At 49.4% G+C, this 27,376-nt stretch overlaps 2 protein-coding genes across 7 annotated transcripts in view; one reads left to right on the top strand and one right to left on the bottom strand.

The window, feature by feature from the left end:
* Window positions 1-1,534: 1,534 nt before the first annotated feature.
* Window positions 1,535-3,162, bottom strand: LOC105738931. The gene is made up of 3 exons (XM_030828719.1): window positions 3,155-3,162; window positions 2,749-3,102; window positions 1,535-1,794 (listed from the first exon to the last, which is right to left on the bottom strand). Exons 1-3 carry the CDS (start codon window positions 3,160-3,162, stop codon window positions 1,596-1,598), a joined length of 561 nt encoding a protein of 186 aa, XP_030684579.1. The 3' UTR covers window positions 1,535-1,595.
* The window catches only part of WT1 (WT1 transcription factor), a 47,759-nt gene continuing 23,444 nt past the window's right edge, over window positions 3,062-27,376 (top strand). For 2 of the 6 annotated variants that reach the window (XM_030828883.1, XM_030828882.1), the window contains exons 1-5: window positions 3,062-3,895; window positions 9,898-10,020; window positions 10,460-10,562; window positions 20,860-20,937; window positions 21,973-22,023. In XM_030828883.1, coding sequence (XP_030684743.1) covers window positions 3,454-3,895; window positions 9,898-10,020; window positions 10,460-10,562; window positions 20,860-20,937; window positions 21,973-22,023 — 797 coding nt within the window. In that variant the 5' untranslated portion in view covers window positions 3,062-3,453. Of the gene's footprint in view, window positions 3,896-7,761; window positions 8,050-9,897; window positions 10,021-10,459; window positions 10,563-20,859; window positions 20,938-21,972; window positions 22,024-27,376 lie in introns of those variants that run through there. The other 4 variants (XM_003254374.3, XM_030828884.1, XM_003254375.2 and 1 more) reach the window with 4 other exon arrangements.

Genomic DNA, 27,376 nt, shown 5'->3' with positions numbered 1-27,376 from the left:
GCAGAGCTGAGGTTCCACTCTGGGGCCACCACTCCCTTGCTGTTTACCGCTGCGCTCCATAGACTGCCTCTCCTTCGGCTGTCTGGGCCTCAGTTTCCTTCTCTGTAAAACGAGAAGTTTAATCTGCAGCTTTCTTTGCCAATCGGTGGTTCAGACCAGGAACCTCTGCCACAGATTTCGGCGCTTACAGGGGTAAGAAGGTGGGTGAAAGAAGGGAGCACCCAGTTTTCCACAGCCTACTTTTCCCTGCGACCTCGCGAAGGGCGGGCCTCGCGAGCTAAAGGAGGTGCAGGAGAGCGCCTATCGTCCGCAGCGGGTGAAGGTGCTACCTGCCTTCGTGCTAGGCTGTTAAGTCCTGGTGCTTAGCTCAGGGCGCCAAGGCCAGTGTAGCGGGCGCGTCCCCCTTGGGTAACCTCAGGTCTCCCGCAGAGAACGTTACCCACAAGAAAGAAGAGGAGAGAGAGGCATGGAGAGCCCTGCGACTGCAGGAGTACGTAAGTTCCCCAGCGCTGGCTTAGTGTCGCCTGGGCTTCCGGGAATGTGGATCCGTGGGGGTCGTACGGAGACTTCCTGTCGAGTCCCTGGGGTCCTCCGACTGCGGCTCCTGAGCTTAGCATTTACTTCTCGGCCCCGCAGGCTGCAGGGAACTCCTCCCACCTCTTCAATCAGAGAAGTCCAAATTGGGCTAGGGGGCACCCCGGGGTTCGCACCGGTGCTCTTCCCCTCCCTGCCCCCACAAGAATTCTGAGAAAATACATGGCAGAGGAGAGAGGAGTTCTACATTTGCTTGGCTCCCCTTTCCTCCTACCCACCCCTACATCCCTCACCCCGGGGCAAAAACTTATTTTTTAAAAACGTTGGCAGAGATTTACGTGTCTTTGCCCTACCTGGGTTTCACAAACACAAAGACTCACATTCAAGCCAGACTCCCTTCAGAAAACCTCCTCTCCCCCCGCTAAAAGTGCCAAGGATGGTAAAAGAAGAAACAATCTCAATCTTTTCGTTTGGAAATGAAAGTCGCCGGCTTTTCATAAAGGGCTCCTCGTCCCTCACAGTGCTTGAGTCCTAGTTAAGAAAAACGACTTCCAAGTAGAAATAATAGGCGGGGAGAAGGAATGGAGATACAGGGATCTGGGGGGTTCTTAGGGCAACCGGCAGTGAATTTTGTCTCGAGAGTCCTTTCTCCACTCAAAAAACCAAACGCGCGAGCCCCGTGAAAGGTTTAGGGATAGAGCGTGTGGGAGAGGACTGAGCAGAGAGCGTAGGGGGCAGTGTCTTGTAGAATCCTTCTTTTCTTAATAATAATTTTAAAAGCTTCTGAGTGGAGACGAAGCAAAGTCAAGCAGCAAAGGTGGCCTGGGGGGCAAGCGGAGGGCTCAAGTTCCGTATCTTTACCCTCAGGGTCTCCTGCGCCTAAGGGATGCTCATCCCCAAGAAGTGCGCCCTTCGAGTAAGTCCTCCGCACACACTTCGGGTCCGCAGCCAGAATTTAATGGCGACAACGTTTACGCAATGCAAGCTAAAAACCAAAGCGTAAAAAATGACTATGTCATTTATTGAAACGCCATTCTTTGTCAAACTGCAACTACTTTGTTTCACATAAGTTTGGCCGGAAAGCTTGGAGCCCCAGACCGGGCCAGCCAGGTACAGGAGGCCGGACTGCAACCGGTTGCTTCCCTCCCGTCGCGCCTGGCGGTCCCACGCTGCGCCGTCATGATGCCTCCTGGCGCCCCTGGGATTTTATACGCACCTCTGAAACACGCTCCGCTCCGGGCTCCCGGTTCTTCTCCTTGCCTAGGGGTTGTTTCCCAATAGATCCTGACTCCTTTAGAAGATCCAAAAACCAAACCAAAACAACCACCCCCTCTCCCGCCCCAAACACCTGCTCTGGGGCGCGGGGGCTGCCAAACAGAGACTAGATGAAGGGAGTCAGATTTAGCGAAGCTCTTCTGAGTTCCCAAGGATTCGAATACTAACTCGCGCCCATGGGCCGATGGAGGTTCTCCCTACTCCACTCCTTGGTCCCCTTAACTGGTTTCCGCCTCCTGGTCAATCACTGAGCAACCGGAATGGTATCCTCGACCAGGGCCGCAGGCAGTGCTCGGCGGAGTGGCTCCAGGAGTTACCCTCTCCCTGCCGGGCTTCGTATCCAAACCCTCCCCTTCACCCCTCCTCCCCAAACTGGGCGCCAGGATGCTCCGGCCGGAATATACGCAGGCTTTGGGCGTTTGCCCAAGGGTTTTCTTCCCTCCCAAACTAGCCGCTGTTTTCCCGGCTTAACCGTAGAAGAATTAGATATTCCTCACTGGAAAGGGAAACTAAGTGCTGCTGACTCTGATTTTAGGGAGGCGGCAACCGCCCTCCGCCGGGCGCAAACCTCACCAAGTAAACAACTACTAGCCGATCCAAACATGCCCGGCTTATAACTGGTGCAACTCCCGGCCACCCAACTGAGGGACGTTCTCCTTCAGTCTCGACCTCTGGAACCCACAAAGGGCCACCTCTTTCCCCAGTGACCCCAAGATCATGGCCACCCCCCTACCCGATGGCTCTAGAAGCAAAAGCCAGACTCAAGGGTGCAAAGCAAGGGTATACGCTTCTTTGAAGCCTGAGAGAGTTCTCTCTGCGCTTTCCTGAAGTTCCCGCCCTCTTGGAACCCACTTGCCCCTCCCTCCAAACCACTCTCTTAGATTAACAACCCCATCTCTGCTCCCACCGCATTCGACCCTGCCCGGACTCACTGCTTACCTGAACGGACTCTCCAGTGACACAAGGCTCCCACACTGGCGAAGGCCAAGAAGGGGAGGTGGGGGGAGGGTTGTACCACACCGGCCAGCTGAGAGCGCGTGTTGGGTTGAAGAGGAGGGTGTCTCCGAGAGGGACGCTCCCTCGGACCCGCCCCCACCCCCGCTGCGAGGGCGCCCCCAAGGAGCAGCGCGCGCTGCCTGGCCGGGCTTGGGCTGCTGAGTGAATGGAGCGGCCGAGGCTCCTGGCTCCTCCTCCTCCCCGCGCCGCCGGCCCCTCTTATTTGAGCTTTGGGAAGCTGAGGGCAGCCAGGCAGCTGGGGTAAGGAGTTCAAGGCAGCGCCCACACCCGGGGACTCTCCGCAACCCGACCGCCTGTCCGCTCCCCCACTTCCCGCCCTCCCTCCCACCTACTCATTCACCCACCCACCCACCCAGAGCCGGGACGGCAGCCCAGGCGCCCGGGCCCCGCCGTCTCCTCGCCGCGATCCTGGACTTCCTCTTGCTGCAGGACCCGGCTTCCACGTGTGTCCCGGAGCCGGCGTCTCAGCACACGCTCCGCTCCGGGCCTGGGTGCCTACAGCAGCTAGAGCAGCAGGGAGTCCGGGACCCGGGCGGCCTCTGGGCCAAGTTAGGCGTGGCCGAGGCCAGCGCTGAACGTCTCCAGGGCCGGAGGAGCCGCGGGGCGTCCGGGTCTGAGCCGCAGCAAATGGGCTCCGACGTGCGGGACCTGAACGCGCTGCTGCCGGCCGTCCCCTCGCTGGGTGGCGGCGGCGGCTGTGCCCTGCCTGTGAGCGGCGCGGCGCAGTGGGCGCCGGTGCTGGACTTTGCGCCCCCGGGCGCTTCGGCTTACGGGTCGTTGGGCGGCCCCGCGCCGCCACCGGCTCCGCCGCCACCCCCGCCGCCGCCGCCTCACTCCTTCATCAAACAGGAGCCGAGCTGGGGCGGCGCGGAGCCGCACGAGGAGCAGTGCCTGAGCGCCTTCACTGTCCACTTTTCCGGCCAGTTCACTGGCACAGCCGGAGCCTGTCGTTACGGGCCCTTCGGTCCTCCTCCGCCCAGTCAGGCGTCATCCGGCCAGGCCAGGATGTTTCCTAACGCGCCCTACCTGCCCAGCTGCCTCGAGAGCCAGCCCGCTATCCGCAATCAAGGTAAGTAGGCCGGGGAGCGCCCCCTACGCGCGGGGCAGTGGCGCCAGGGGCTTGCCGCTCTAGGACACCCCCCTCTCCTACCCCTTTTGCCCGCAGCTCTTACCCAGCTGCTTCCCAAGGACCGGGAAGATAGCGGAAGCGGCGGCTGGGGAGGAGGCCGGGGAGTGGGTGCGCATGCAGGCACGGGCCCCCGACATCCTCCAAAGCCAGGCAGAGCTGGGAGCCTGACTGTTCGCATGAGCCGGGAGGGCGTCTGGGGCCCCTTAGAGTCCGAGAGATTCCGGGACTGCTAGTCCCCACGGGAGTGGAACCAGGAGACCGGCGCAGTGTCTGGCTCTGCCTCGGGGAGAAGTTTTGTTAATTAAGGCAACACCAAATTGTCACCAAGTGTTGGGCTTTTCAGACGTCTGGACTCTGGATTCCGAGTGGGACCAGCGGGGGGTGAGCGCCTGTGCTGTGCTGCCTTCGCCGCGGTAAAATGTCCAGGAGCACTTCCAGCCCTTATAATACGGTGTTGGCACACACTAGGTGCACATTAAGTATCGTAGAGAACTAGAACGAGCACACGCACCGCCAGTAACTAAATGGCTTTCTGGAACCGCGTCGTGTCCGCAGATAGCTCCCGCGTATGGTAAATACAGAAGTGGATCTTTACTGGGCTTCGCTCAGGCGGCGGCCACGCAGGTTCTGGGGATGGAACAGAACTTGACTTACCCGATTCCAAGCTATGCGGGACCAGCTTCTACCGCAGGCAGTGGAAGGAGGCACGAGTTTTGGCCTTTCTTTCAGCACATCTGGGGCGCCTCTTCATCTTGTAAACGCGGGTCTCAGCTGGGACAGTATTTCTTCAACACCTGGGGTTAGAACAAGGACAGGGTTATTCGCTGTGCTTAGTCGGGATACAAGGAGGGAACTCGGCACACGATAAGTATCAGGTTGGTTTCTCATGCCGCGGCGCCCGCCCACCTCTCTTTCGCCTGGGCGGCGCGGACCCGATCCTGCGGAGCCCCTGTAGTTTGCCCTCTTCATTTATTTTCAGTGGATTTCCGCGCTATTGAGAACCTAAGCCAGTTCGGTTTGATTCGGTAATTTAGTAAACGCTTTACTAACACAATGGCCGATGCTTTTCCTGGAGCAAAATTACTCGAGGGCCTAGGGACTGGGATGTTTTTGGAATGCGTGGGAAGCAGAGTGTATCTTTTGCGGGAGGTACCTTCCCCCAAGGCTCCGGAGAAGGGCTCTGCGCTTGTTGCCCGCCTTCATCCGCGCCTTCTAAACGCGCGTCTTCAGGCCTCTCCTACCTTAGCACCGGGCCCACTCGAAGCCTTGGAGAAATCGAAACTGCCCTTTTCTTCCGGAGAATCTGGGATCACTGTCCTGCGGAGGAACCGCAAGCAGACCCAAGGGTTGCCTCCACTCTGTCTTTAGTTAGTGAAATTAGTGTTTTGTACTCAAGGGGCGTTGGGACAACTTACTGGTCGCTGAGGCTTATGTTCTTTGATCAGATCGCCCCACCTTTGTTTAGCAGGCTGGTGTTACTTTTGGGGAGTTTCTAGGTCTCAGTGTCCCCGTCTATAAGAGGACAGCTAGGATGGACAACCTAGAGATTGGGTCCGGCTTGAAGTTATACGCCATAAATGGAGAAGCGCGACCCACCACCCTCTTGGGGCTTTAAATATGGAACTCGGCAACCCATCTAAACATCTGTGACTGAGAAACCATGAATCTCTGTCTGCATGTGTGCTATTTGGAGGGGGTTGAGAAACCATCGACTCCATGCCCCTGGGGTACAAAATACTACTATGCCATTATCTTTTTAGTACTTCTAGGGGATTTTTGAAACCTGGGTTCTGTCGCTTCAGTTTGGGTGCCTTGTCCAGCCCTTTTCAGGGCAGTTCTGGTGCCTGGGATCTTATCACACATCATGGGGGGTGGGACTGTGGGTTTTGCAGCCAGCAGGCATTACACTTCTGGAAGATATCTGGATTCCTCTGTAATATACAGGCGCGGCTGCCATAGAGAAAAAGTTAAAAGGGGACCAGGACTAGCAGGTGAATGTATCCTCCTTCTCCATCCTGGAGAAAAAGCCCAATGGAGAGAGGGCCCCAGATTCAAGTCAAATAGCCTGGAAGCACTATCTCCAGGTTTAAGTTTTGTCTTGCAATGAAAACAGATGGGTCCAGCTTACTCAGCCCTTGAGGCTCACTGGGCAGCTTGGATGTGAGAAGGGCTCCAGCTGCTATCCTGGAGTGGGCAACAAGAGTGGCCCTCGAGATTCTGGGTTTATTCTTTTGATTTCCAGGGTCTCTGCTGCTTCCCCAGGAATGCAGGACCTGGCCCAAGACTTGGGCTGTGAGAGGCAAGGGCATCAACTCTCTCAAAAATGTGGAAATGGCTATCAGAGCGCCAAGGCCAAACCCCAGGGGAGAGGAATCAAGGCCGTCTCTGGATCCCTAGGGCAGCCTAGCCATGGTGTACAGGCAGGGGCAATTGGTGGTACCCACTCACAACCGCCCAAAACTTCACAAGCATGTTCATATTTTAATTTCTTAAATATTATATCTGGCATCCTAATCTTGTAAACATTAATTTAGCAAACACCAATCGCCTACTTGGTCAGGCACTGGGTTGTGAATATTAATTAAGACAATGGCCTCAAGAACCTTTGCAAGAAGCTCACCAGCTAATCCTGGAGAAGCCCCTTGTTTTGGATGAGGAAATCCAGGTTCTATGAGATTAGGTGGCAGAGGTGGGATTTGAACCAGACCATTCTAGGGTGTTTCTACTCCTTTTCCAGGGATCTTGGCCCCACCGTTGAGATGGATTTCTTCTGGACCGCGGGAGGGGCACCAAACTCTTAGTCCGTGTGTGGGGGTTGACGGGTTTGTGAGGGCAGATGTGGCGTGAGGACTTGAGTAGCCCCAGACTAGATGCAAGGCTTAAGGAGGAGGGGAAAAAAGCTTGCTTGGGCCGGACGCGGTGGCTCAAGGCGGTTGGATCACCTGAGGTCAGGAGTTTGAGACGAGCCTGGCCAACATGGCAAAACCCTGTCTCTACTAAAAATACAAAAAAAAATTGGCCGTGCTTGGTGACAGGCGCCTATAATCCCAGCTACTCGGGAGGCTGAGGCACGATAATCGTTTGAACCCGGGAGGCTGAGGTTGAAATGAGCCGAGATCGTGCCACTGCATTGCAGCCTGGGCGACAGAGCGAAACTCCGTCTCACAAAAAAAAAAAAAAAAAAAAAAAAGAGGTTGCTTGCTAGTCTACTGATCCCGCAGCCCCGCAGGCTCGCAGAACCCAACACATGATTAGGCCTGGGATCATCAGGCCACCCTAGGGTCAGATGCGGAGGCCTGCGAAGCCCGAGGGCCAAAGGCTCCCCCTTCTGGTCACATAGGAGAGGGTATTTTGTTGGGGGACAGGTTTTCCCCAGTCACGGTGCAGCTGCAGTCATCGTTTTCAGCCTTCTGAGCACCTTCCTGGCTGAGCCTGCTGTCCATTTCACCCCTCAGCTCTCCCGGCCCGGCAGGGCCAGGCGGTTCCCCGCTTCTCTGCAGCCGCGGGCGGGGGAGGAGGGCACAGAGCGCGTCTCGCCTATTCACGCACGGTCAAGGTTGCGCTCCCCTCCTGGGCCGGGACTAACCGTGGGAAAGGCGCTACCTTGGCCACTCGATTCTCTCCCTCCAAGGCCTGTACAAGGAGCCTTTGAACACCCTGCTCCTTCCAGCCGGCAGCTGTGCCTCCCCTGGCCCCTGCCCCCGCACTCTCCGCGCCAGGCCCAGCGCTGGTCCCAGGGACAGCGCGCTCTAATCAAACCCGCGTCCGATAAGCTTCTAATTAAAGGATACCTCCCTCCGCTCCGCAGACGCTTTCACCACTGCCCCTCCCGGGGGGACCTGAAGGAGGGGGTTCGAGGCCGGTCTCTGCCCGCGGAGGTCTGCTTGTCCCGTCTGGGAGGGGGCCTAGGAGGCCTCGCGGGCCACAGGCATCCTTGGGCCCGAGTTCTGGGGTGCGGACGGACGTCTCGAGAGTGGGTGCCGCAACTCGAGACCCACGGCCCTCGCCGGGCACGGACAGTTGCGGAGCAGGGCTCTGAGGATTGTGCAGTGCCCTGGGTCCCTGCCTACTCTTCGGCTCAGGAATGGAGAAGGGTTCGTCTAGAGAAAACTTCTTCGTAGCTTCTATTTCGTCTCCCTCTCTCTCTGTCTCTCTCTCTCTCTTTTTAGTATCCTTTCAGAAATTTGGCCTTCCCTCCGGGCGATAGTGGGTGCGCGGAGCCAAATTTCGTTTGTAAGCTCATCTATAGGCCTCAAAGAGGGCCAGGCCTCAGGTTTCACAAGGAAGTCTCTGGAAGCCCAAACGTGCTCACCCACGCCGGGGAGCTAACGGGCCGGGGTTATCTTTGTCCACTTAGCAGGCGAGAAATGGAGGCCCTCGGGGTCATATGATAAAAGCTGGTGGCTTCTCAAATCCCCAACGTGTGGTGCTGAGCACTGTGTGACTTAAGCCTGGACCTGTACTATCCGGGAGTTAGGATTTGCCCCCTCCTTCCCTCCCTTGCACTCTGCCACACCATCCTCCAAGCTCATGCCTCTGTTGCCTCGAGAAGCTTTTTTTTTTTTTTTTTTTTCTGGGCGGGGGGTGGTGGTGGTGGTTTGTGTGAGTGTGCGTGTGTGTTTCGAAAATGCAGGTAACGATGCCCTGGGTCCTGCTCAGCGGCTGAGTCCCACTTAAGTCTTTGGAGGCACTTTGATCAAATCGTGCAAGAATGGGAGAATGGGTGCTGTTTGACCCAACTTACTCCTGAGAATTTTGTGAAGTTTGGAGACCCAGGGCAGTTGCTGGGCTAGGAGGATCGGAGGCTGGTGGGGTGGCTCTGCCAGGATCCCATAGGAGCAGCTCTCCTTTGCCATTGTGCCTGGACTTCAGGCCACAGACTCTGGAACTTGTAGAGGAATGGGACCCCACCCTTGGGTTCCGGGGCCAATGACGGATCTTTAGCCATAGGATCCTTTTCCCCAGAGGCAGCAACAGCTTTCCAGAAGCTTGTAGGGGTATATGTTTAAAGCAATTTAATAACAAAAATTATAAAAGACTATGTTTTCCAACTGAGGCTCCACGCTGTTTTTCTCACTTTGGGGGGGGGGGAAATGCCAGGATTTCTCTAGGGGGAAACTGAGGCAAAGGACCCAAGCACTACCATGGAGGGAATGGGAGATACAGTGTCAGGCACACTCTAAAGGAAACTGGTTGTCCAGCCTGGGGAGCGAGGAAGTTGGCTCCTACAGCAGTGGTCAGGGTCGGACCTCTGGGCGCAAGGTGGGTCCCATAGTGGGGAGGAGGAGGAGAGCACAGGGTCGCCATCTGAAGGCCCAACTGGAAGGGGCCCTTGTTTTCCCCCTCATCGGCTTTCCCTTGGGCCTCGGGTGTCATGGTGTCGGGTCGGGTAGTCCCAGACAGATAACATTACTCGGTAATTACTCTTCCCATTTTTAAGACCAGGCCATTTAACTGGCTCCGAGTAATTAATGAAAGTTGGTGCGCGGGCCCCTGATTTACAGCTCAGAGTCAGCTCGGGGTTAGCCCAGCGGATTCATTTCGCTTGCCCGCGCTGCTCCTGCGGGAGAGCTGCAGAGTTTGTTTTTTGGGGGTGAACAACTTTCTCTGTCGATCAGGCAACGAGTTTTATACTTAACTTGCCAGGGGCTCGCTGCCGAAGCGGCAGAGACCATAGAATACTGAGGCATAAATAAATTGGGAAAAAGCGAGGTCGGGGTTTTAGTCAGAAAAGGATGGAGAAGCCTGTCCCGAGGTCACATCCAGGGACTTGGGCCGTCTTCCTGCCGAAAGTCCTGGAGGCTGGTGGGGCTGGATGCTCCGCCGCTGGGGGTCCTAATGCGGGGTTCAGCGCACACCCCCCGCCCGTGGCTGGTTCAGACCCACTGCCCCGTCTTACGAGAGCCCGGCTGACACTGTGCTTCTCTCCGCCGCTCCCGCAGGTTACAGCACTGTCACCTTCGACGGGACGCCCAGCTACGGTCACACGCCCTCGCACCACGCCGCGCAGTTCCCCAACCACTCCTTCAAGCATGAGGATCCCATGGGCCAGCAGGGCTCGCTGGGTAAGCGAGTGGGAACCAAGTGGAGTCCTTCTCCCCTTCCTCCGTGCTATCCTCCTCTCCCCCAGGAATTCCCAACCCACAGCAAATTAGGCAAAGGAGGACATCTAAAAGGACCTTAGAAATCATTACCCCAGCGGCACTGTATTTAAAGGACAAGACTAGGTCTCCCTCCATCCCAAGTACGTTAGGGACATCGCCATCCAACTAAGTCTATGAATGCCCGGAGGGCCTTTTGGGTGCACCGCGCAGCGACTGCTAGGGGAATGCAAAGTGAGAGGCTTAGCTTCTTGCATTCTGGACGGCCTTGCTCCGTACGCTGCTCATCCAGGCCCCAGTGCCCCAGGCTCAGGATCTCGCGTCTCCCCCAACCCCTGCCCGCAGCCTCGCACCCCGAGCCCTTGGGGCGCACTCGCTCAACTGTCTTCGGTTCTCTCTGCAGGTGAGCAGCAGTACTCGGTGCCGCCCCCGGTCTATGGCTGCCACACCCCCACCGACAGCTGCACCGGCAGCCAGGCTTTGCTGCTGAGGACACCCTACAGCAGGTAGGAAGGCGCTGGGCTCTGCGTCTGGGTCCCTGGGACCCCGGAGGGGACTTGGGAACGCCCGAACCGGGCAGCCCCGAATGCGGGCATGCAGGGTCTTGGTGGCACGAGACGCCTCGACTCCACTCTACTACTTAGAGGAGATTAAAGCTGATCTCCCTGGTCTCTGAGTTGTTCTTATGTTGTATAAAAATGAGGACAATTATTGTTTCGAGCTGAAGAAGAAGCGGCGCTCAAGAAGTTATTATTATTTTTAGAAGGTCTTTGCTGGGAGGAATTTACCTTCATCGGGACTAAATATTAAACACAGAGTCCACTCCCACTCGGTTCTGAGCCCTCAAACCCATCCAATGGCCACACCGGCCAGGCTACCTCTAAGGCGAGTACCCTCGGCCACAGCCTTGGCCGCAGCCTTCTCCCCACCTCAACCCTCCAGGGTTTCGGCCCGTGGCAGCGCTTTGTGGACGTCGTTCCCAGCGCGCCTGCTACGCTCTGGGGTGGGCCCCCGGCCTGGGTGCGGGACGGAGGTCGGGTCGCAACAGGGCCCTGCGGGGAGGCTGCTCTGTCCCGCGTGGGACCTTCTTCCTGTGCGCAGGAGGCCCAAGGCCAGCTTCATTCCCTTCCAAGCTTTTCCCCGCTCTGTGCTTCCTCTTCTCGCCTCTCTCCACCTTCTCTCCCCCAAATTTCTTCTTCAACTTTGGGTGAACTTGGCCGGCCGCCCGCGTCTGCGATAGGGTTGCCTAGTAACTGCGGCGCACACCAGCCCGCACGAGGCTGGAAGTTGGGGCGGGGGCCGCGGAGCGGCAGCGCGCGGCCTGTGAGGCCCGGGATTGGGCGCGCATGACCTCATAGCCCCCTCCTCCCGGGTGCTCCGGGATCCTGACACCGGCTGCCCCCAAACCCATCGCCATCCTCCCGCCCCTCCGCGCGGGGACCCGGGGCTGACGTCAAGGGAAGGAGGTAGTGAGGTCATGAAGGAAGGAAAAGCGCCTGCCCTGGGAGATTGGGTGGGGGAGTGGCCGCGCCTGGGGAACTGTCCAGTCCCGCAGGTGGAGGAGGGGCGGGAGTCCTCGATCCGGAGCGAGGCGCAGCCCCAGGCCCTTGCTGCCCTTATAAGAGTGAGCCCGGGGCTGGCCTGGCTCTCGCATCTAAGGTTCTCCTTCCTGGGAGTTTCTAGAGAGGTGCAGGGACGCGCCCCTTCTATTTCTAACGCCTGAGGCGCGCGGACCTGGGAAACCTTTTTTTTTCTTTTTTTTCCCGAGAACATCCGGTTTAGCTATCCGAATCTTGGATTCCTCATCACACTTTTTTTTGGGCGGGGGGAGGCAGGCGGTGGGCAAGAACACCAAATGGTCGCACCTCCCCATCCTTCTTTTTCTGCGTCCCTAGCTAGAAATCATTCCTGTTCTGCACCACAGGCGCGGCATGCTGCCCCAAGCCTGCCACCTCAGCGCCTCCTTTCGGTGGGTCAGGTCTTTGGAATGGGGGCAGGATTCGCACCTATTCTCTGAGGTGAATCTCCTTCCCTAGCAAAACTGGCAGCGGGGCCATTGCCATTCTTCTTGAGTAGCTGCTCTCGCCCATTGCCAGGGTGTCATTGCTGTTATTCTAGTAGCCGTCAGGCGGGCTGTTGGAATGGTTCCCACGTAATGACCTTGGTCCATCCCTTCCTCCTTAGCTCCCTGTGGGCTCAGTTTGTGTGTCACACTAGGCTGAGAGAAGACCTTGATGCGGGAGCGGGTACTGTCGATATGGGAGGTGTTCTTGGGGGTTGGGGACTGGAAGACATTGCAGTCCGGTGCATCAGTGACTCGAAGCTACACACACATCCGTTACTCCCCTCTCCCAAGCCGAGACTCACCCTGTGGGACCCTAGGAAGGGGTCCATCAGAGCACCTGGCAGCCTTGAAAGAGGAGTCCAGGAAAAACCGATCATTACCACTGGTTTAATAGCAATTCTCCAGGGTGCCTATGGTGGATTTTGACTTAGGTCTGATTTTGTGGTTGCTAGGGAAGTAGGAAACATCACATAAATTTTCACGTTTTCTAATCTAGCTTCTGATTGGCCACCGTATTAAGCACTTCGTCAAATTCACCTTTCAGAAGTATTTGTTTACTTCTATCTTCCTTCTTTATAATTCAGGAACTTTCTTTGGTCCTGTTATTTTTACACAAATCCAATGAAAATACTATTTTTCCCTCTCACAGAAAATTTCCCAAGTAGTAACATCTCAAAAAAGAATTTGTGACCCCTGTAGGAAGAGTTTGTTCCCTTGGAATTTGTGCTGTCTGGATCTTGAAAGCTCCATTCACTCTAAATTAACATTTCCAATCAGTTTTTAAAGATCATGTGCCTCCCTTGCAGTCTAAAGATGAATGGGCAGGTGTAGGAATGTTTTAAACCTGGGTCTGTGCACCAACATTACTACAGTTATATGGTTTCCCTCTTTGCTATTCCTAAACAAGTTTGAAAGGGTATTTAAATGCTTTTGTGAATGCAATGTTTGAAGAAGCATAAAAAGTAGGACTAAACTTTAATTGCCTAACACCCTAACTTTTGGATTTTAGATATTCAGTGGTGCTTCTACTGGTCCCTGGTTTCATTCATTTTTCTCTCTAAAGTTTGGGACTTTCTGGGGAAAGCTTACTTGTATTTTGTTTGCCTTGCTGCATTTGACCCCCTGAGGCTGACTGCCCAGCTTTTTTCGCCCCCTCCCTCACCAAACTTCTTCCTCCCCAGTCTTTTTTTTTTTTTTTTTCTTTTCGATGCAGTCTCACTCTGTCGCCCAGGCTGGAGTGCAGTGGCACAATCTTGGCTCACTGCAACTCCATCTCCCAGGTTCAAGTGATTCTCGTGCCTCAGCCTCCCAAGTAGCTGGGATTATAGGTGTCAGCCACCATGCCCAGCTAATTTTTGTATTTTTAGTAGAGACGGGGTTTCACCATGTTGGCCAGGCTGGTCTCAAACTCCTGATCTCAGGTAATCTGCCCACCTTGACCTCGAAAAGTGCTGGGATTACAGGTGTGAGCCACTGTGCTGGGCCTCTTCCCAGTCTTTGGATATACTTTCCCTTGCCAGCCTAAAGAAAGGTAATGGTACAAATCTGACATTAAATAAGCAGAATACAGTGTGGAGTGTGCTTTGAGGACGTTCTCAGAATCCCAGTTCTTTCCTTGTCCCCTGCACAATTCCCTCCTTTCTCTCAGGTGACAGTTCTGAGGAGTTGCAGCTGCATATATATTTGTTGTGGGTATGAACAACAGTGAATAGAAAATGCACTCAATCAGCAACTTATGGGAAGTGACAGGAGGTGGTTTTCTCCATCCTCCTTACCCTCTCCTCTCCTATAGAAGGTGGGTGGAGTTTTGTGTAAAGATCACTAGGGTTTCTGAAACCAGGTGTCTGCCCTTATGGAACCCAGTGATCATTGTTGGATGAAAGCATGAGTCCTTATAACGTAATAACTGGAATTTGTTGCATGCTGACTATATGCTGCTGTGCATGATGTTGAATGGTTCACTCGGTTTACCCATTTAACCCTTTTGACTACTCTTTGAGGCAGGTACTATAATTTCTAGTTTACTGATGAGGAAATAAGTTCAGAGTCTCAAAGTAACTTGCTCAAGGTCACACAGCAAGTGAGAATCAGATTCAGGATTTGATCCTTAATCTCTCTGACTTCACAGCCCAGCTGTGCTCTGAATCACTGAGTGATACCAGACCACGCAGGATTCCCTATCTGATTACTCCCCGTGTATAGTCAATGTACCACTTTTTTTTTTTTTTGAGACGGCGTCTCGCTCTGTTGCAAGGCTGGAGTGCAATGGTGCAATCTCGGCTCACTGCAACCTCTGCCTGCCGGGTTCCAGAGATTCTCCTGCCTCAGCCTCCCAAGTAGCTGGGACTACAGGCATGTGCCACCACGCCCGGCTAATGTTTTGTATTTTTAGTAGAGAGGGGGTTTCACCGTGTTAGCCAGGATGGTCTCAAACTCCTGACCTTGTGATCCACCCGCCTTGGCCTCCCAAAGTGCTGGAATTACAGGCGTGAGCCACTGCGCCGGGCCAATGTATCACTTTTGCTCATAAATCATAAGAGCACATGCTTATGTAGACTTAACATGCACCAGGTACCACTGTAAGCACTTTACAAGTATTGACTTATTTAATCCACCTAGTGACTCTCTGAGGGACACAACAGGTTATCACTCCCATTTTACAGAGGAGGAAACTCAGGCCCTGAGAAGTAAATTTCCCCAGTGTGACACAGTTAAGGGACAGAAGTGGTGTTCAAATTCAGGCAATACAGCTCCAGAATCCATCCTCCTACCCTCTGCACTTGCTTTCTCGCTAGATGGATAAGTGCCATTCTCTTTGTGAAGGTGGCATCTGTCCTCAGTCTCATTCAAGGATGGTCTCCTATTTCCCACAGTTGTGACAGAAGTCAGTTATCCATTAGTTTTACCTGTAGCTTTCAATGGAAAGTTCTTAGTGGTTTGGGACAGCGTTTTCCCTGAAGGCCATTATCAGAAGCAGACGAGCATTCTCTTAAAGTTCTAACACACAGAGCAGTTGTCTTTCAAACTCCAGACTCCTCCAGTTTTGTTTTTACTACTGGGTGTGAACTGTTGGGGTGAAGTTCAACCCAGGCACCTAAAGAATTGCAGGGCAGAGACCTTTCTCCCTGTCCTTCCAGACCCAGAAAGAATGACTGCTTCCAGGACCACCCTGGTTTGGGCTTTCCCAGAGGGAAGGTCCCAGGGAAAAGTTCTTCTGTCAGTGTAGGGAGTAGTGGGGTCCAACCTTACTAGGCACAATTTCCCCCCTAATTTCTACCCAGAAAAGGCAGCTAGCTGGGCCTTTTCTGATGTCTTTCCTTCCCAGAGTCCCTTTGCCTCATCTGTTTGCGACTTCCTTGGAGACCCCAGTCCTTGACTATACCGACTTCACATATGATCCTCATAGCTACTTTGGAAAGTTCTGTGCACTGTGTTTGAAAAATATTCCGATGCACACTGATTGTTTCTTTTAGGCATTCTAGCCCTTTCCCTTTCCTTTTGCTCTTTTATTAGGTTTGCATATTCTTCTTTAGCAACTGTGCTACCAATTTAAATGAGGATATTTCCTTTTGCTGTACTTTTGCCTGTTAGCGGGTAAAACCACTCTGACTCTGGAAGCAATCATTTAATGTTAGTCTGTTTTGAACTGAATGTTGATGATTCACAAATGGTGACATTGACAGTGGAGCCTGTTACAAGTAGATTATTTTTCATATGAGAGAAACTTCCTTAGCAGCCATAGAGTTTCTGGGAAATCTTGGGTTCCACAACTCAGTGGGAAGTGCCGATCCACCACTTGGGTTGGCCTTCAACATAGACATAAATCAGATGACAGCCCATGCCCAAGAAAATAAAATTGTAATTAATAATGCCTCTTTTCACTTGTGTACCTATGTACATTTTACACTGTCTTTTCCCTTAGTACAAAATCAATATTTGTTTCCTGCATAGATAGGCAGAAGGTGGAAGGTCTGAAATGGCTTCCAGGGTGATGGGCAATGTTATCAAAGCCACAAGCTTGAATTAAACTCGTCTCCAGGGAGGAGGAAAAATCTAGTTCCAAATATTCCTGTAACTTTTGTGCTGACCAAGTGTTTATTAATAGAAATGGAATCCCCAGTGGGTTTTTCTTTGGTTAGCTGGTGAGCTTCAGAGAAATTACAATACCAAGAGAGTGACTGTGAAATAATTATTCATCATGGCCTGCTGGGCAGAAATTTCTAGGCAGGCAGGCTGCAAGGCACCTCAAAGGGAGGAGCACAGGAAAAGGGTGTGTGGAAGTCTGGCTGCAACCTCTGTTAAGTTATTAGGTAGAGGTACACCCACAGAGGCCTTTCTGTTGGTGTGGGGCACAGTTATTGCTGAAAAAGCTGGAAACATGAATTCTAATCACAGATGCCAGTTATGTCTACTTTGAGCCTTTTTATTTTTTATCCTCTGGGGGCAGCTCTTTACTTCTTCCAAGATGTTACCTGGCCAGCCAGCAACTACGTGGCAGAGGTGACCCTAATCTCAGCCAGGGTAGATGGTTCTATTCCCTTGATGACACGAATTATTCTGCTGAATATAATAAACAGACTTAAAGATGAAAATGTGCTTGAATCACACATGCATTTGAAGAGTGGAGGAGTTCTCGTCTAGATAATAGCTGAGGCTTTTTTTCTTCCTTTCCTTTTGTGCAGAGGTCGAGAACTTAATAATACTGCAGTTCAGGCCAAAACAAACTCTATATGATCTACTACTGATTTCCTTTTAAGCTCTCCCTTTTTGCTGGGACTAACTTCCTTTTATTTTACTCCAACTTGCATTAATCCCAGTTATAGAAGTTTCTTTCCTCTTTCCCTTGCCTCCAACTTCAAACATTCTTACATAGGAAACAAGTGACTTAAAAAAAATCTACTTAAAAAATATAAAGGACACCATGACGTTTGGAATACATTTTGGCAGCCTGCAATTTGAAAGTTCACTTCCGAACAGGCAGAGTTAGACGGTTGGAGCTGAAATGCCTACGTGACCACAGTGGTCGCTGTAAGCCAAACCACCTGCTTATCTGATCTCCTCTGGGAATGAGGTGGTGGCACCTACAGTGGTTATTGAGTAATTAGATGCTTCATTTGCCAGAGGCTCTATATTCTTTGAACGAAGCTGCCTCTTTCCATGGGCTTCCATGATGAGAGCTGGGTGTTGAGCGATTGCCCAAAGAGATCAGAGCCTGAGCATGCTTAGGCCCAGTATTTTTAGCTCCAGTTCACATTTTTGTCCTCTCCCCAGCAGCCGTTATTGTCATTGCTGTCATTGACTTCCATTTGAAAGGCCGTGCCAGCCAGGCCCACTGACTGAGCAGCTGAGGAGCCCCAGCCAGCAAAAGGCAGGATGTGGTTAAAACTGTGCTCTGATCCTATCTCTGGCCTCAGGAAACCTATTAGTAGCTTGGGGATTTTCTGAAAGTCCTTTTCTCCCATACATCCTCCCCACCTTCTCTCCTCTTCTGAGAGGTTGCAGGCTAAGCTTTCAGGAAAGCTAGAATGGCAAAGGGGGCTTCTATTGGGATCTTGGCACACTGTCCTTAGTGAGCTGAAGAGGACGCATGGGGCATCTTGCAGCATCGTCATTCTCTAGAGACTGAGTAGGTCACGTTGCTCCCTTGAGTATATTCTCTTTCACCTCCAGACTCTTGTCTGTATTATTGTTATCATTATTATTACATAAATGGTAATGAGAGGATGAGGCTCAGGATGCCTTCACAGGGGCAGGGCAGAGTGAGGGTGGGGGCACCAGGCATGGCAGCACTGGGCATCTCTCTGTGCCTCAACCCTCATCTAATAAATGGGGACTCAGAATTACATCTGCCTCACAAAGTTGTGAGCAGTATTGAGAATGTGTGAAAGTGCTGTGCAAAATTTGGTAGGTTAGAACAAATTAAAGTAATTAAAGTATATTATCTGTATCATCTTCAAAGGGCCATTGAGGGCATTACCTTCTATGGGCCTCACAACATTCCTGTACAGTTAGACTGATGGAGATTAATATTCCCGTTGAACAGACGAGAAAACTGAGGGGCAGGGAGCTGAACTGATTTGCTCAATGTCCCAAAACTTACAGAACATCACTGTCCAATAGAAACATAACACAAGCCATACATGTATTTGAAATTTGCTAGTAACCACATTCAAAAAATAAGAAGCTGTGAAATTAATTTTTCAAATAGCGTATTTGACTCAATATAGCAAAAAAATCTTATCAATTTAATGTGCGGCATGAGTCACATGTGGCCAGCGTATACCATATTAGACAGTACAGTATACACTAGAAAAAATCGTATATGTAAGACATAGACCCTGTATTTGAGAAGGTTTGCCTTCTGAGGGCCAAGAAAATGCCATTAAAAATATTGGCCGGGCACGGTGGCCCATGCCTGTAATCTCAGCACTTTGGGAGGCTGAGGCGGGTGGATCACCTGAGGTTAGGAGTTTGAAACCAGCCTGACCAACATGGTGAAACCCTGTCTCTACTAAAAATACAAAAATGAGCCAGGCATGGTGGCAGATGCCTGTAATCCCAGCTACTTGGGAGGCTGAGGCAGGAGAATCGCTTGCGCCTGGGAGACTGAAGTTGCAGTGAACTGAAATAGCACCACAGCGCTCTAGCCTGGGCGACAGAGTGAGACTCCGTCTAACGAAAAAAAATGTGTATTTTCTCTTTGGGGTACTTCCTTATAGAGACCTTAGGAATCAACCAGACTGTTCTTTAAGTCTGTGAGAAAATTTCCAACTCATAAAGTTAGATATTTGGGATTCATTCACCCTTCTGCATCAGCATCTGTCACTCATCTTTCTTTCCCAGCTCTCTTGAAAATTATGATTTTCTGAGTTGTGAAAGGATGAAATAATTTCAGAAAGATCCCATATCCCCAAAGGGCCTAGGAAAATTGTCAACTGGGGCTGAGTGATTTTAGTTGGTGGACAATTTTTTAAAAATTAGTGACAAAAATATAGAGCTGCCTGGGGAATACAATGCCTGTTGGCTGAGATTAATGGTAAGATTAATAAATGGATTGCTTGATGAAAAGGCGCAGGAGAACAAAAACCAGTAGAGAGATTGTGGAGGAGGCCGCTTATTAATGAACTGTCAGCCCAAAGAAAGTTCAAGAAACTCTCCTGAGGTAAATGCAGCAGGCTGGCACTTCTAATAAAAGTTGGGGTCCTTCAGGAATTAATTACTCCAGCCTTACAGAAAGAATTTGTGGAATTGCAAAATGCTGTGGCACAGACCAGTACGGGCTGCTGCTACAAATGGGGAAGCTGCAGGAGAAACTCATCATTTTTTTTTCATTGATATGTAGGATATTGTAGTAGCATAATAGCCAGTCAGACACGGGGATGAGTGACGGCGTCCAGATACACACTGACTAATGAAGCGGCACATACTTTGAGTTTGAAGTCACTTCACTTTTCATATGCAAAATTCCCTCCTGGAATCTGATTTCCTCCTTATCCTGTGTACCCACCACTAAGGAGTTCCAAATAATTTTCAGAGTTATTATATGAGAGTCAGATGGACTCTGCCATGATTTATCAAGCTATGCGGAAAGAGAGCACAGAATTCATTTATTCTGAGTTGCTGTAATTTCCCTCTCCCCTCCTCAAGTTCCCAGTTATGCTTGGCCTGAAAAAAGCCTTTCTGAATTAAAATTTGGTGTTGCCTCTGCCCAGTGAAGCAGCTTAAAAGAATGCCATGACCAGACGGAGATGGGCCGAGATCTGCAATCTGATACCACACATCGGATATTAAATGCCTCTTATCTTTTTTCATTTCTGCCATGAAGGTAGAGTGAAATTTTTCTTCTGTAAAGTGTTTAGACCAAGAGGTCCCAGACAAACTCTTGGTCTCTTGGGTCTCAAATTTCATAATTAACCATTTCAATTCAGGCATAAATTTATTCCTGATGGAGCTTGGTAATTTAGGAGATTTCTGGCAATTGATTCATGTGCTAATTTTCTAGGAATGAGATAAATACCGAAGGGACAGAACAGCTTTTGGTTGGCTTACATAGTGGTGTAAAACTTCTTTGGAGTCTTAATGTAAATGATAAGCCATTTCCCTCATAGAATCTTATAGAACTGGGCTCTTTTTTTTTTTTTTTACATTTGACTTGTACCAGGATTATAAAACATATAGAAAATGATTCCTTCAGCTGTGCATAGAGTTTATCATCATCTTTCTTCTGCTTGTCACATCCTTGCTTTTTAGACCATTCATCACCCATCACTCTTTGACTTTTCAGACCCTCATAATCCACATGATACTTATCCTTTTGATTAAAACAACTTAATGGCCTTTTCACGAATAATTAATCTGCTGTCTTTACTTTCAGCTCCAGGCTTTTAACTTTAATGTTGAGTTATCCAGCCTGTGTTGCCTTTCAAAGTTTCACTCCCCTTAGCCTTTTCCCCTCAAAGGTTTAACACTTCTTTAGAAACTTCAGTGGTTGCTATATAAAGGTTTTAAAAAATGCTTCCGAGTTACTCTCACATCCCTTCTGCTGTGTATGAAGTGTATAACTGTGCAGAGATCAGTGGGATGAAATGAAAATAATTTCAGATTTGCATATTCTGTCATTCTGGAAAATGTGGAGGCTTGCACTTCCAAGAAAAGTTAAAACTCCATTGCTTTTGAAGAAACAATTGTGTAGTATTTTAATGGTTATGTGTTTCTAACTCTGGATGTTTTTCTAACAGTGACAATTTATACCAAATGACCTCCCAGCTTGAATGCATGACCTGGAATCAGATGAACTTAGGAGCCACCTTAAAGGGGTAAGGTTTTCTCTATTCCATTGCCTTTCCACAGTAACTTATACCTGTTTGAACCATTTTAAAGGTGCTTAGAACTTATGAAGAGAGTACAGTTTTAGAAGAAAGGGCAAAGTTCTCTGTGACATTAGAATGCTTTCCTCCTTCCCCTAGTTGGTGAGTTGTGTTCAGTATTAAATTTTCAAAAACATAAATATGGGGTGTTTCTATCTGAAACAAGGAATATTGAGGACACTTATGGTCTTGTTGAATGTTTTATAATTCCTCAAAGGCCATTCAACCTCATTTAATAATTGTGTTTTACTATGATATCACAGTTGTTAACCATTCCACTATCTTATCAAGAAGTGCTTTGGGTGTGCAAAGTCCAGGATCCAAATTCGCATTTGTGTGATGCAGATCTGAGCAATCCACACTCAGATATGCCCATACCTGATTGCACCAACAGGGTTTTTCTTTCCATACTTGATAATACAACCATAATAGGGACAATACAGCCAGGAAACATCAGAAGGAGCTACTCTTTGCACCTAAAAATGAAAAAGAAAAAAAAAAAGAAGGCAGGTGGGACTTGCTTTCACCATTGAAAGAACTCACTTTTCATTTTCTAACAAGTGTGAAGAGATGGGCAGTAGCTTAGAACACTTGTGAAGTGCCTGCAGCCTGTCAGGTGCCCTTCCAGGTTACCTCATCTTATCTTCCCAACACTCTCATGAGAGCTAAGTACTGCTTGGTTTATAGATGAGTAAACCAAGCTCAGAGGGTTAAGTTACTTCCCAAGTTCTCATCCTCCTAAGCGCTAGAGCTGGGATTCCAAGTCCAGATCTGATTCCAAAGCCCAAGCTCTTTGCAGCCTCCGGTGGTGCCTTCCACCCCACCATTGGCCCCAGTGGGACTGGGGACTTAGTTCAGCAGTCTTGATAGCTAGCTTGATGTCTCTGTGTATTGAGGGGCTTTTCATTGGATTCTGGGATCTGGGGGGCTTGCCAGATCCATGCATGCTCCATTCCCCACTCCCCACCTCTTCTTCTCTTCTAGAGTTGCTGCTGGGAGCTCCAGCTCAGTGAAATGGACAGAAGGGCAGAGCAAGTGAGTGGACAATGCGGAGATGGCAAAGCAAATGGTGTAGGCCTTGTTGACTGGCACCTGGGGCAATGCAGGAGTTAGGACTGACGTGGGTAATCAGGGTAGCATTTGGTGGATGGGAAGAATCTCTCTCCCCCGCCCCCACCTCTTCTTGCTCATCGTACACATGCTGGGGACAAAATGGAGGGAGTGGCATTTCTCATCAACGTGCCCCTGGAAAACAATTTAAAAACTTATGCAGCATCCTGTTCATTTCTTTGTGAATATTTCACAAAATACTAAGTACTAAATTTGTGGCATTACAACCATAACACCACATGTTCCTGTTAGATCAGTCAAGCCTTTCAGTCTTAACTTACTTGCTTGTTCTTTATTTACCTTTAAATCTCTCAGGGAGAACTTACCTTAAGTGTGAGGCCAGGCTTTGAAAAGACTTGTGTTTTGTTGTTTTTCAAAGTTTGTTTTTATTCCCAAACATTCGCACCTTCCCCAGCCGTATATCCTGCACCTTGGGGCATTTCTGTAGCTGTTTCTTTTTCTTTTCTCTTCTTTAACTTCACAACCAGCCGCCCTCTTTTCTTCTTTCTTGTGTTGGCCCAGTCCTGTTATTTGGTTCATCCTTCAGTAATCGACAGAGTTGTATTTCATCTTCCAAGACTTACTGTTAGGTTCTTCACCTCGCCCCCGCCCCCAAATTTTTCAGCAGTTTTATCCAGATCTCCTCTTCCTCTCTCTGGACCTCAAAGAAAAGGCTTTCTGTTGTTTTACATTATTTCTCTCCTGTCTTCCATCTGGGGGGCTGCTGACAGTTTTAGTATTCTGTCTTTCTACCTGTTCTCTTTTCTTTTTGAGATGGAGTTTCGCTCTTGTCGACCACGCTGGAGTGCAATGGTGCCATCTTGGCTCACCGCAACCTCCGCCTCCCGGGTTCAAGTGATTCTCCTGCCTCGGCCTCCCCAGTAGCTGGGATTACAGGCATGCGCCACCACGCCCGGCTAATTTTGTATTTTTAGTAGAGATGGGGTTTCTCCATGTTGGTCAGTCTGGTGTCAAACTCCTGACCTCAGGTGATCCGCCCACCTCGGCCTCCCGAAGTGCTGGGGTTACAGGCGTGAGCCATCGCGCCTGGCTTTTCTACCTGTTCTTGACTTGTCTTAAGTTCCTCGGCTTCTTGGTCCCACCCTTTCTTTCTGGCTCCCTTCCTTTTCTCCTTTCGCCTCTCCTCAGAACTTGATAACCTTCCCCAGGCTAAACAGCAAGGATAGACAGAACATGATTGTGAAGTGAGCAGTACGTTTCTCAAAAACTTCTTCAGGCTGTAATACAGGGGCTTGTTTGTTCAGTTACAAAAATTACAGATAAGGAATTTTGGCATGTATTTGCAGCTGGATCTTTCCATAGTTGAGACAATTTCGATACTTTTTAAGGTCTTTAGACACGTACTGTTAGTCACTTGCTGAGGAGGCAGAAGCTGTATTATAAGGATGAAGCACAAAGTGTGAACAATTTGTTCTGTTCAATCCTGCATAAGAAAAAAATGAGAAGTTTTCATTGGTCTGTTACTTACATCTTGGAAAGGATTTCTGAAATAAAAATGTATTTCTTTTTTTTCTTTTTCTTTTTTTTTTTTGAAACGGAGTCCTACTCTGTCACCCAGGCTGGAGTGCAGTGGCACGATCTTGGCTCACTGGAACCTCTGCCTCCTGGGTTCAAGTGATTCTCCTGCCTCAGCCTCTTGAGTAGCTGGGATTACAGGCATCTGCCACCATACCCAGCTAATTTTTGTATTTTTGGTAGAGACAGGTTTTTGCCATGTTAACCAGGCTGGTCTCGAACACCTGACCTCAGGCGATCTGCCCCACTTGGCCTCCCAAAGTGCTGAGACGACAGGTATGAGCTGCTGCGCCCTGCCTAAAAATGTATTTCTTGGCCTGGCATGGTGGCTCATGCCTATAATCCCAGCACTTTGGGAGGCTGAGGTGGGTGGATCACTTGAGCTCAGGAGTTTGAGATCAGCTTGGACAACGTGGTGAAACACCTTCTCTACAAAAAATACAAAAAAATTAGCCAGACATGGTGGCACATTCCTGTAGCCCCAGCTACTTGGCATGCTGAGGTGGGTGGATTGCTTGAGCTTGGGAGGCGGAGGTTGCAGTGAGCCAAGATCAGGCCACTGCATTCCAGCCTGGACGATAGAGTGAGACCATTCCACAAAACAAAACAAACAAACAAAATATATATGTATATTTCTCGAATATTAACTTTATTCAGGGAGCTGTTATAAAAAGGGCTAGATGGCCCAACAGATAGTTCCACAAAAGAACAACTGTTTTGCAGAGCAAAAATTACAATTAGCTAATTGCCTACCATCTTCTTTCACACTGTGAATTTATCCCTGTAGAACATACTGTAAATCCACAAGTTTCCGCTTCCATTTTGTGAAGTGGACATTTATCTAAGGATGTATATAAACAGTATTGGGTGCCGTGTGAGGGGCTGTACATGTTTCCTCTTCTGATCTGATCTTACAGTACGCCCAGGACACTATGGCCACATCCATTTTTTTAGCTGAGGAGGTGGAGAGATGAAGCTACCTAACCAAGGTCACATAGTGAGTGAGTGGCAGAGCCATGTTGGAATCAGTTCTGTCTGACTCCAGGACCTGCGCCCTGGATTAGAGCTTCTTAAATGGGTGGAAACCTTTTAGACTGTGACCACAGTTAGAAATACCCTTTATAGTGAGATCCCATATACACACATGTGCACACACACACACACACAACATAGATTTTCACTGAGCAATACTCTTATGATATGCTGTGCCTGCTGACATTTTCTCTCTATCCCATTTCATTTTTTAAAATGCTGATTGTGATGTACTACATTGATTTTACAACCCACTGATGTGTCATGACCCACAGTTTGCCTCACTTTTAGCATTCAAACATGGTGACACCTTGGCTGTCTCCTCCAAACTCATGAACAGCCCAGAACTGGATTTAGTTGAATCTGTAATTCCAGTAGAAAGTTTGGCCTTTCCCCAGGGGAGACCAATCTGGGTTGGGGTCATTGTTCTCTGTGATACTGGATTTACTTTCTTTTGCCATGGTATGAAAAGTATTAATATGGAGAATACATTTGAGAAAAGATATTCCATGAAGACAAATTCAGACACGTAACTTTTTGCGTTCATTCATAACTAGTATCTTGACACTGTTTGAAATCAATGGTAAGAAAAATCATGTGACAAGGTAGATCTACTACAGGAAAACTGGTGATTTGACGCATGTTTTAGAGAAGAAAGATGTAATTTCTGTATCACTCCTAAAAAAGAGGCATTATCAATTTTTTATTAAAAGATCATGTACCTCAGACTAAACCCCACTAAATGCTGGTTCGGGTCTTCTTTCCTTGAAAATGTTTCTTTTTAAAAAAGTGGCTTCACAAAGAATAGGGTTGTTTCCTTGTATCCCAAGCAAGTCCACAGAGACATCTTTCATTAGATGTCAGGGAGCAGTGTTAAAATGGATGGGGATAGGATTTTATAAAGAACATGGGCAGATGAAATGAAAACTTGCTGTGTTAGAGGTGGGATATACTTGTGTGACTGAACTGCTCCTTTCTCCTCCTTCTCCCTTTACTCATTTTCTAATTTCTGTATACCCACTGGGATCACAGCTACTTTTATGACCTCCAATGGGAGAATGTATTTCAATTTAAGTCAATGAGAAGGTATTTTATGGAAAGAACCACTTTCTTCTCCCTCACCCCCCAAACAAATGAAATTAGATTTTTAAAGTGGGTCCCTGGGAGAAAACGTTGCTGGGGAATCTTTCTGAGTATGAGTCCACCATTTTGAAGCCTTCTATTGATGGTGCCTTGTGTTATCTGCTTTCTATTTCTTTGAAAACATTTTCTGTGTGTTCTCAATGGCTGCTGATTTCTGAACAAGCCTCTCCTACCCTGTTGGCCTCTGTTTTGTCTCTTCTGAAGAAAATATCCTGCAAAATGGAGAAACACATCAACCTTGACTGTGATCCAAGTTATTAAAACAAGGAAGAAGTTATTCTCTGGGGACTCGGGTAGGGGGAGTGGGAAATCGAACACAATAGAAATGTGAAAGGAGTGCTCAGCAAAATGAATGTCCCTTTGCTGGTCCAAGAAGTTCACAGGCTGTTGGGAACACGCAGTATTCAACCTGTGGATGCTTGAGAGGAAAAACAAAAAAGACTCAACAATGAGTGATGTATGGTGAAAACAAAGCTGTGCGTTTTGGTAGGGCCAAGGCTGTCGAATCTGGAGAAAATCCCCGCTAGACATGGTCTCATCCCTGAGAACCTGTGCCAAAAGAGATAGCTGTCTTCTCTGGCTGGGAGCTCCAATACACAGCCCAGCACCTTCCCTCGTGGGCTCGTGAACATAAGGTCCCCGTCCAAGAGATTTACTTCTTGGAAATAGATAGCTTGCTTTTAAGTGGCTCCTGGAGGCTGAGATGCAAAGTGAAGGTGGGGAGCCTCAGTTCTGTGAATATCAGCATTCCCGAGCCTACTCCTTCATCTCCACCCCCAGCAACAAGTTATTAATTTTCCCCCGTTTAAACAGTTTCATTTAATGCCGTTTAAAGAGTTTTTTTTTTCTTTATTATTGCCTTGCATTGGACTTGGCCTAGGGTCTGTTAACCCTGCCAGCCAGAAAGAAGAATGGGACTCCAGGGTTTGATAAAGATGGAGACTCGTGACTTAGCTCTGTGTCCCTCTCACTTAGTGTGGACTGATTCGGAAGCTTCTTTCCTTTGCTTCTCACTTTTCTCCTTCTTCTTTCCCCTCCCTGGCTGCTGGCCTTTTCTATCCTTTTATTTTTGGACATGCATTCGATGAATGTATTGAATTTTTTTTATTATGTAAGTAATGTGTATAAATTATAGAACAGTTAGAAAATATAACTACACAGAGAAGGAAATTAAAACTCCCCCCAAAAGCCCACATGAAACTGTGATGATAATGATGTTGCACACAATTTTAGACCCTTTCCTGTCCATGCATGTACATTTGTGTCATTTTCTTTCTTACAAAAATGATTGGCTTCAGGTGAGATTCAGTTCAGCAAATGCATATTTATAGGCCATCGCGAAGTTGTCATGATAGCCTTGACTTCTTGAAAATATTCTCAGCCTCTTAAAAAATATTTTTGGGCTCTGAAGACTTATCTCCATACCATGATTCTAACTATTTTATTTCAAAGCAAGGAATTATTTTCATCTTGTGGAGGTGAGGAAAAATGCTAGGTTTGTTTAGATCTGGAGAAGAAAGGAGCTGAATAGGAAAGCTAGGAAAGAAAGGTTGGGATGGAGAAGGGG

Source organism: Nomascus leucogenys, chromosome 15 (genome assembly GCF_006542625.1).
Source record: "Nomascus leucogenys isolate Asia chromosome 15, Asia_NLE_v1, whole genome shotgun sequence".
Lineage (NCBI taxonomy): Eukaryota > Metazoa > Chordata > Mammalia > Primates > Hylobatidae > Nomascus > Nomascus leucogenys.
This window is presented reverse-complemented; position numbering and strand designations above follow the sequence as displayed.

Excerpts from the sequence above, each read along its gene's own strand:
- LOC105738931 (XM_030828719.1), bottom strand. Across the intron at positions 1,795-2,748 it reads TCACTGGAGAGTCCGTTCAG|GCAAGGAGAAGAACCGGGAG; the intron begins GTAAGCAGTGAG and ends AACAACCCCTAG.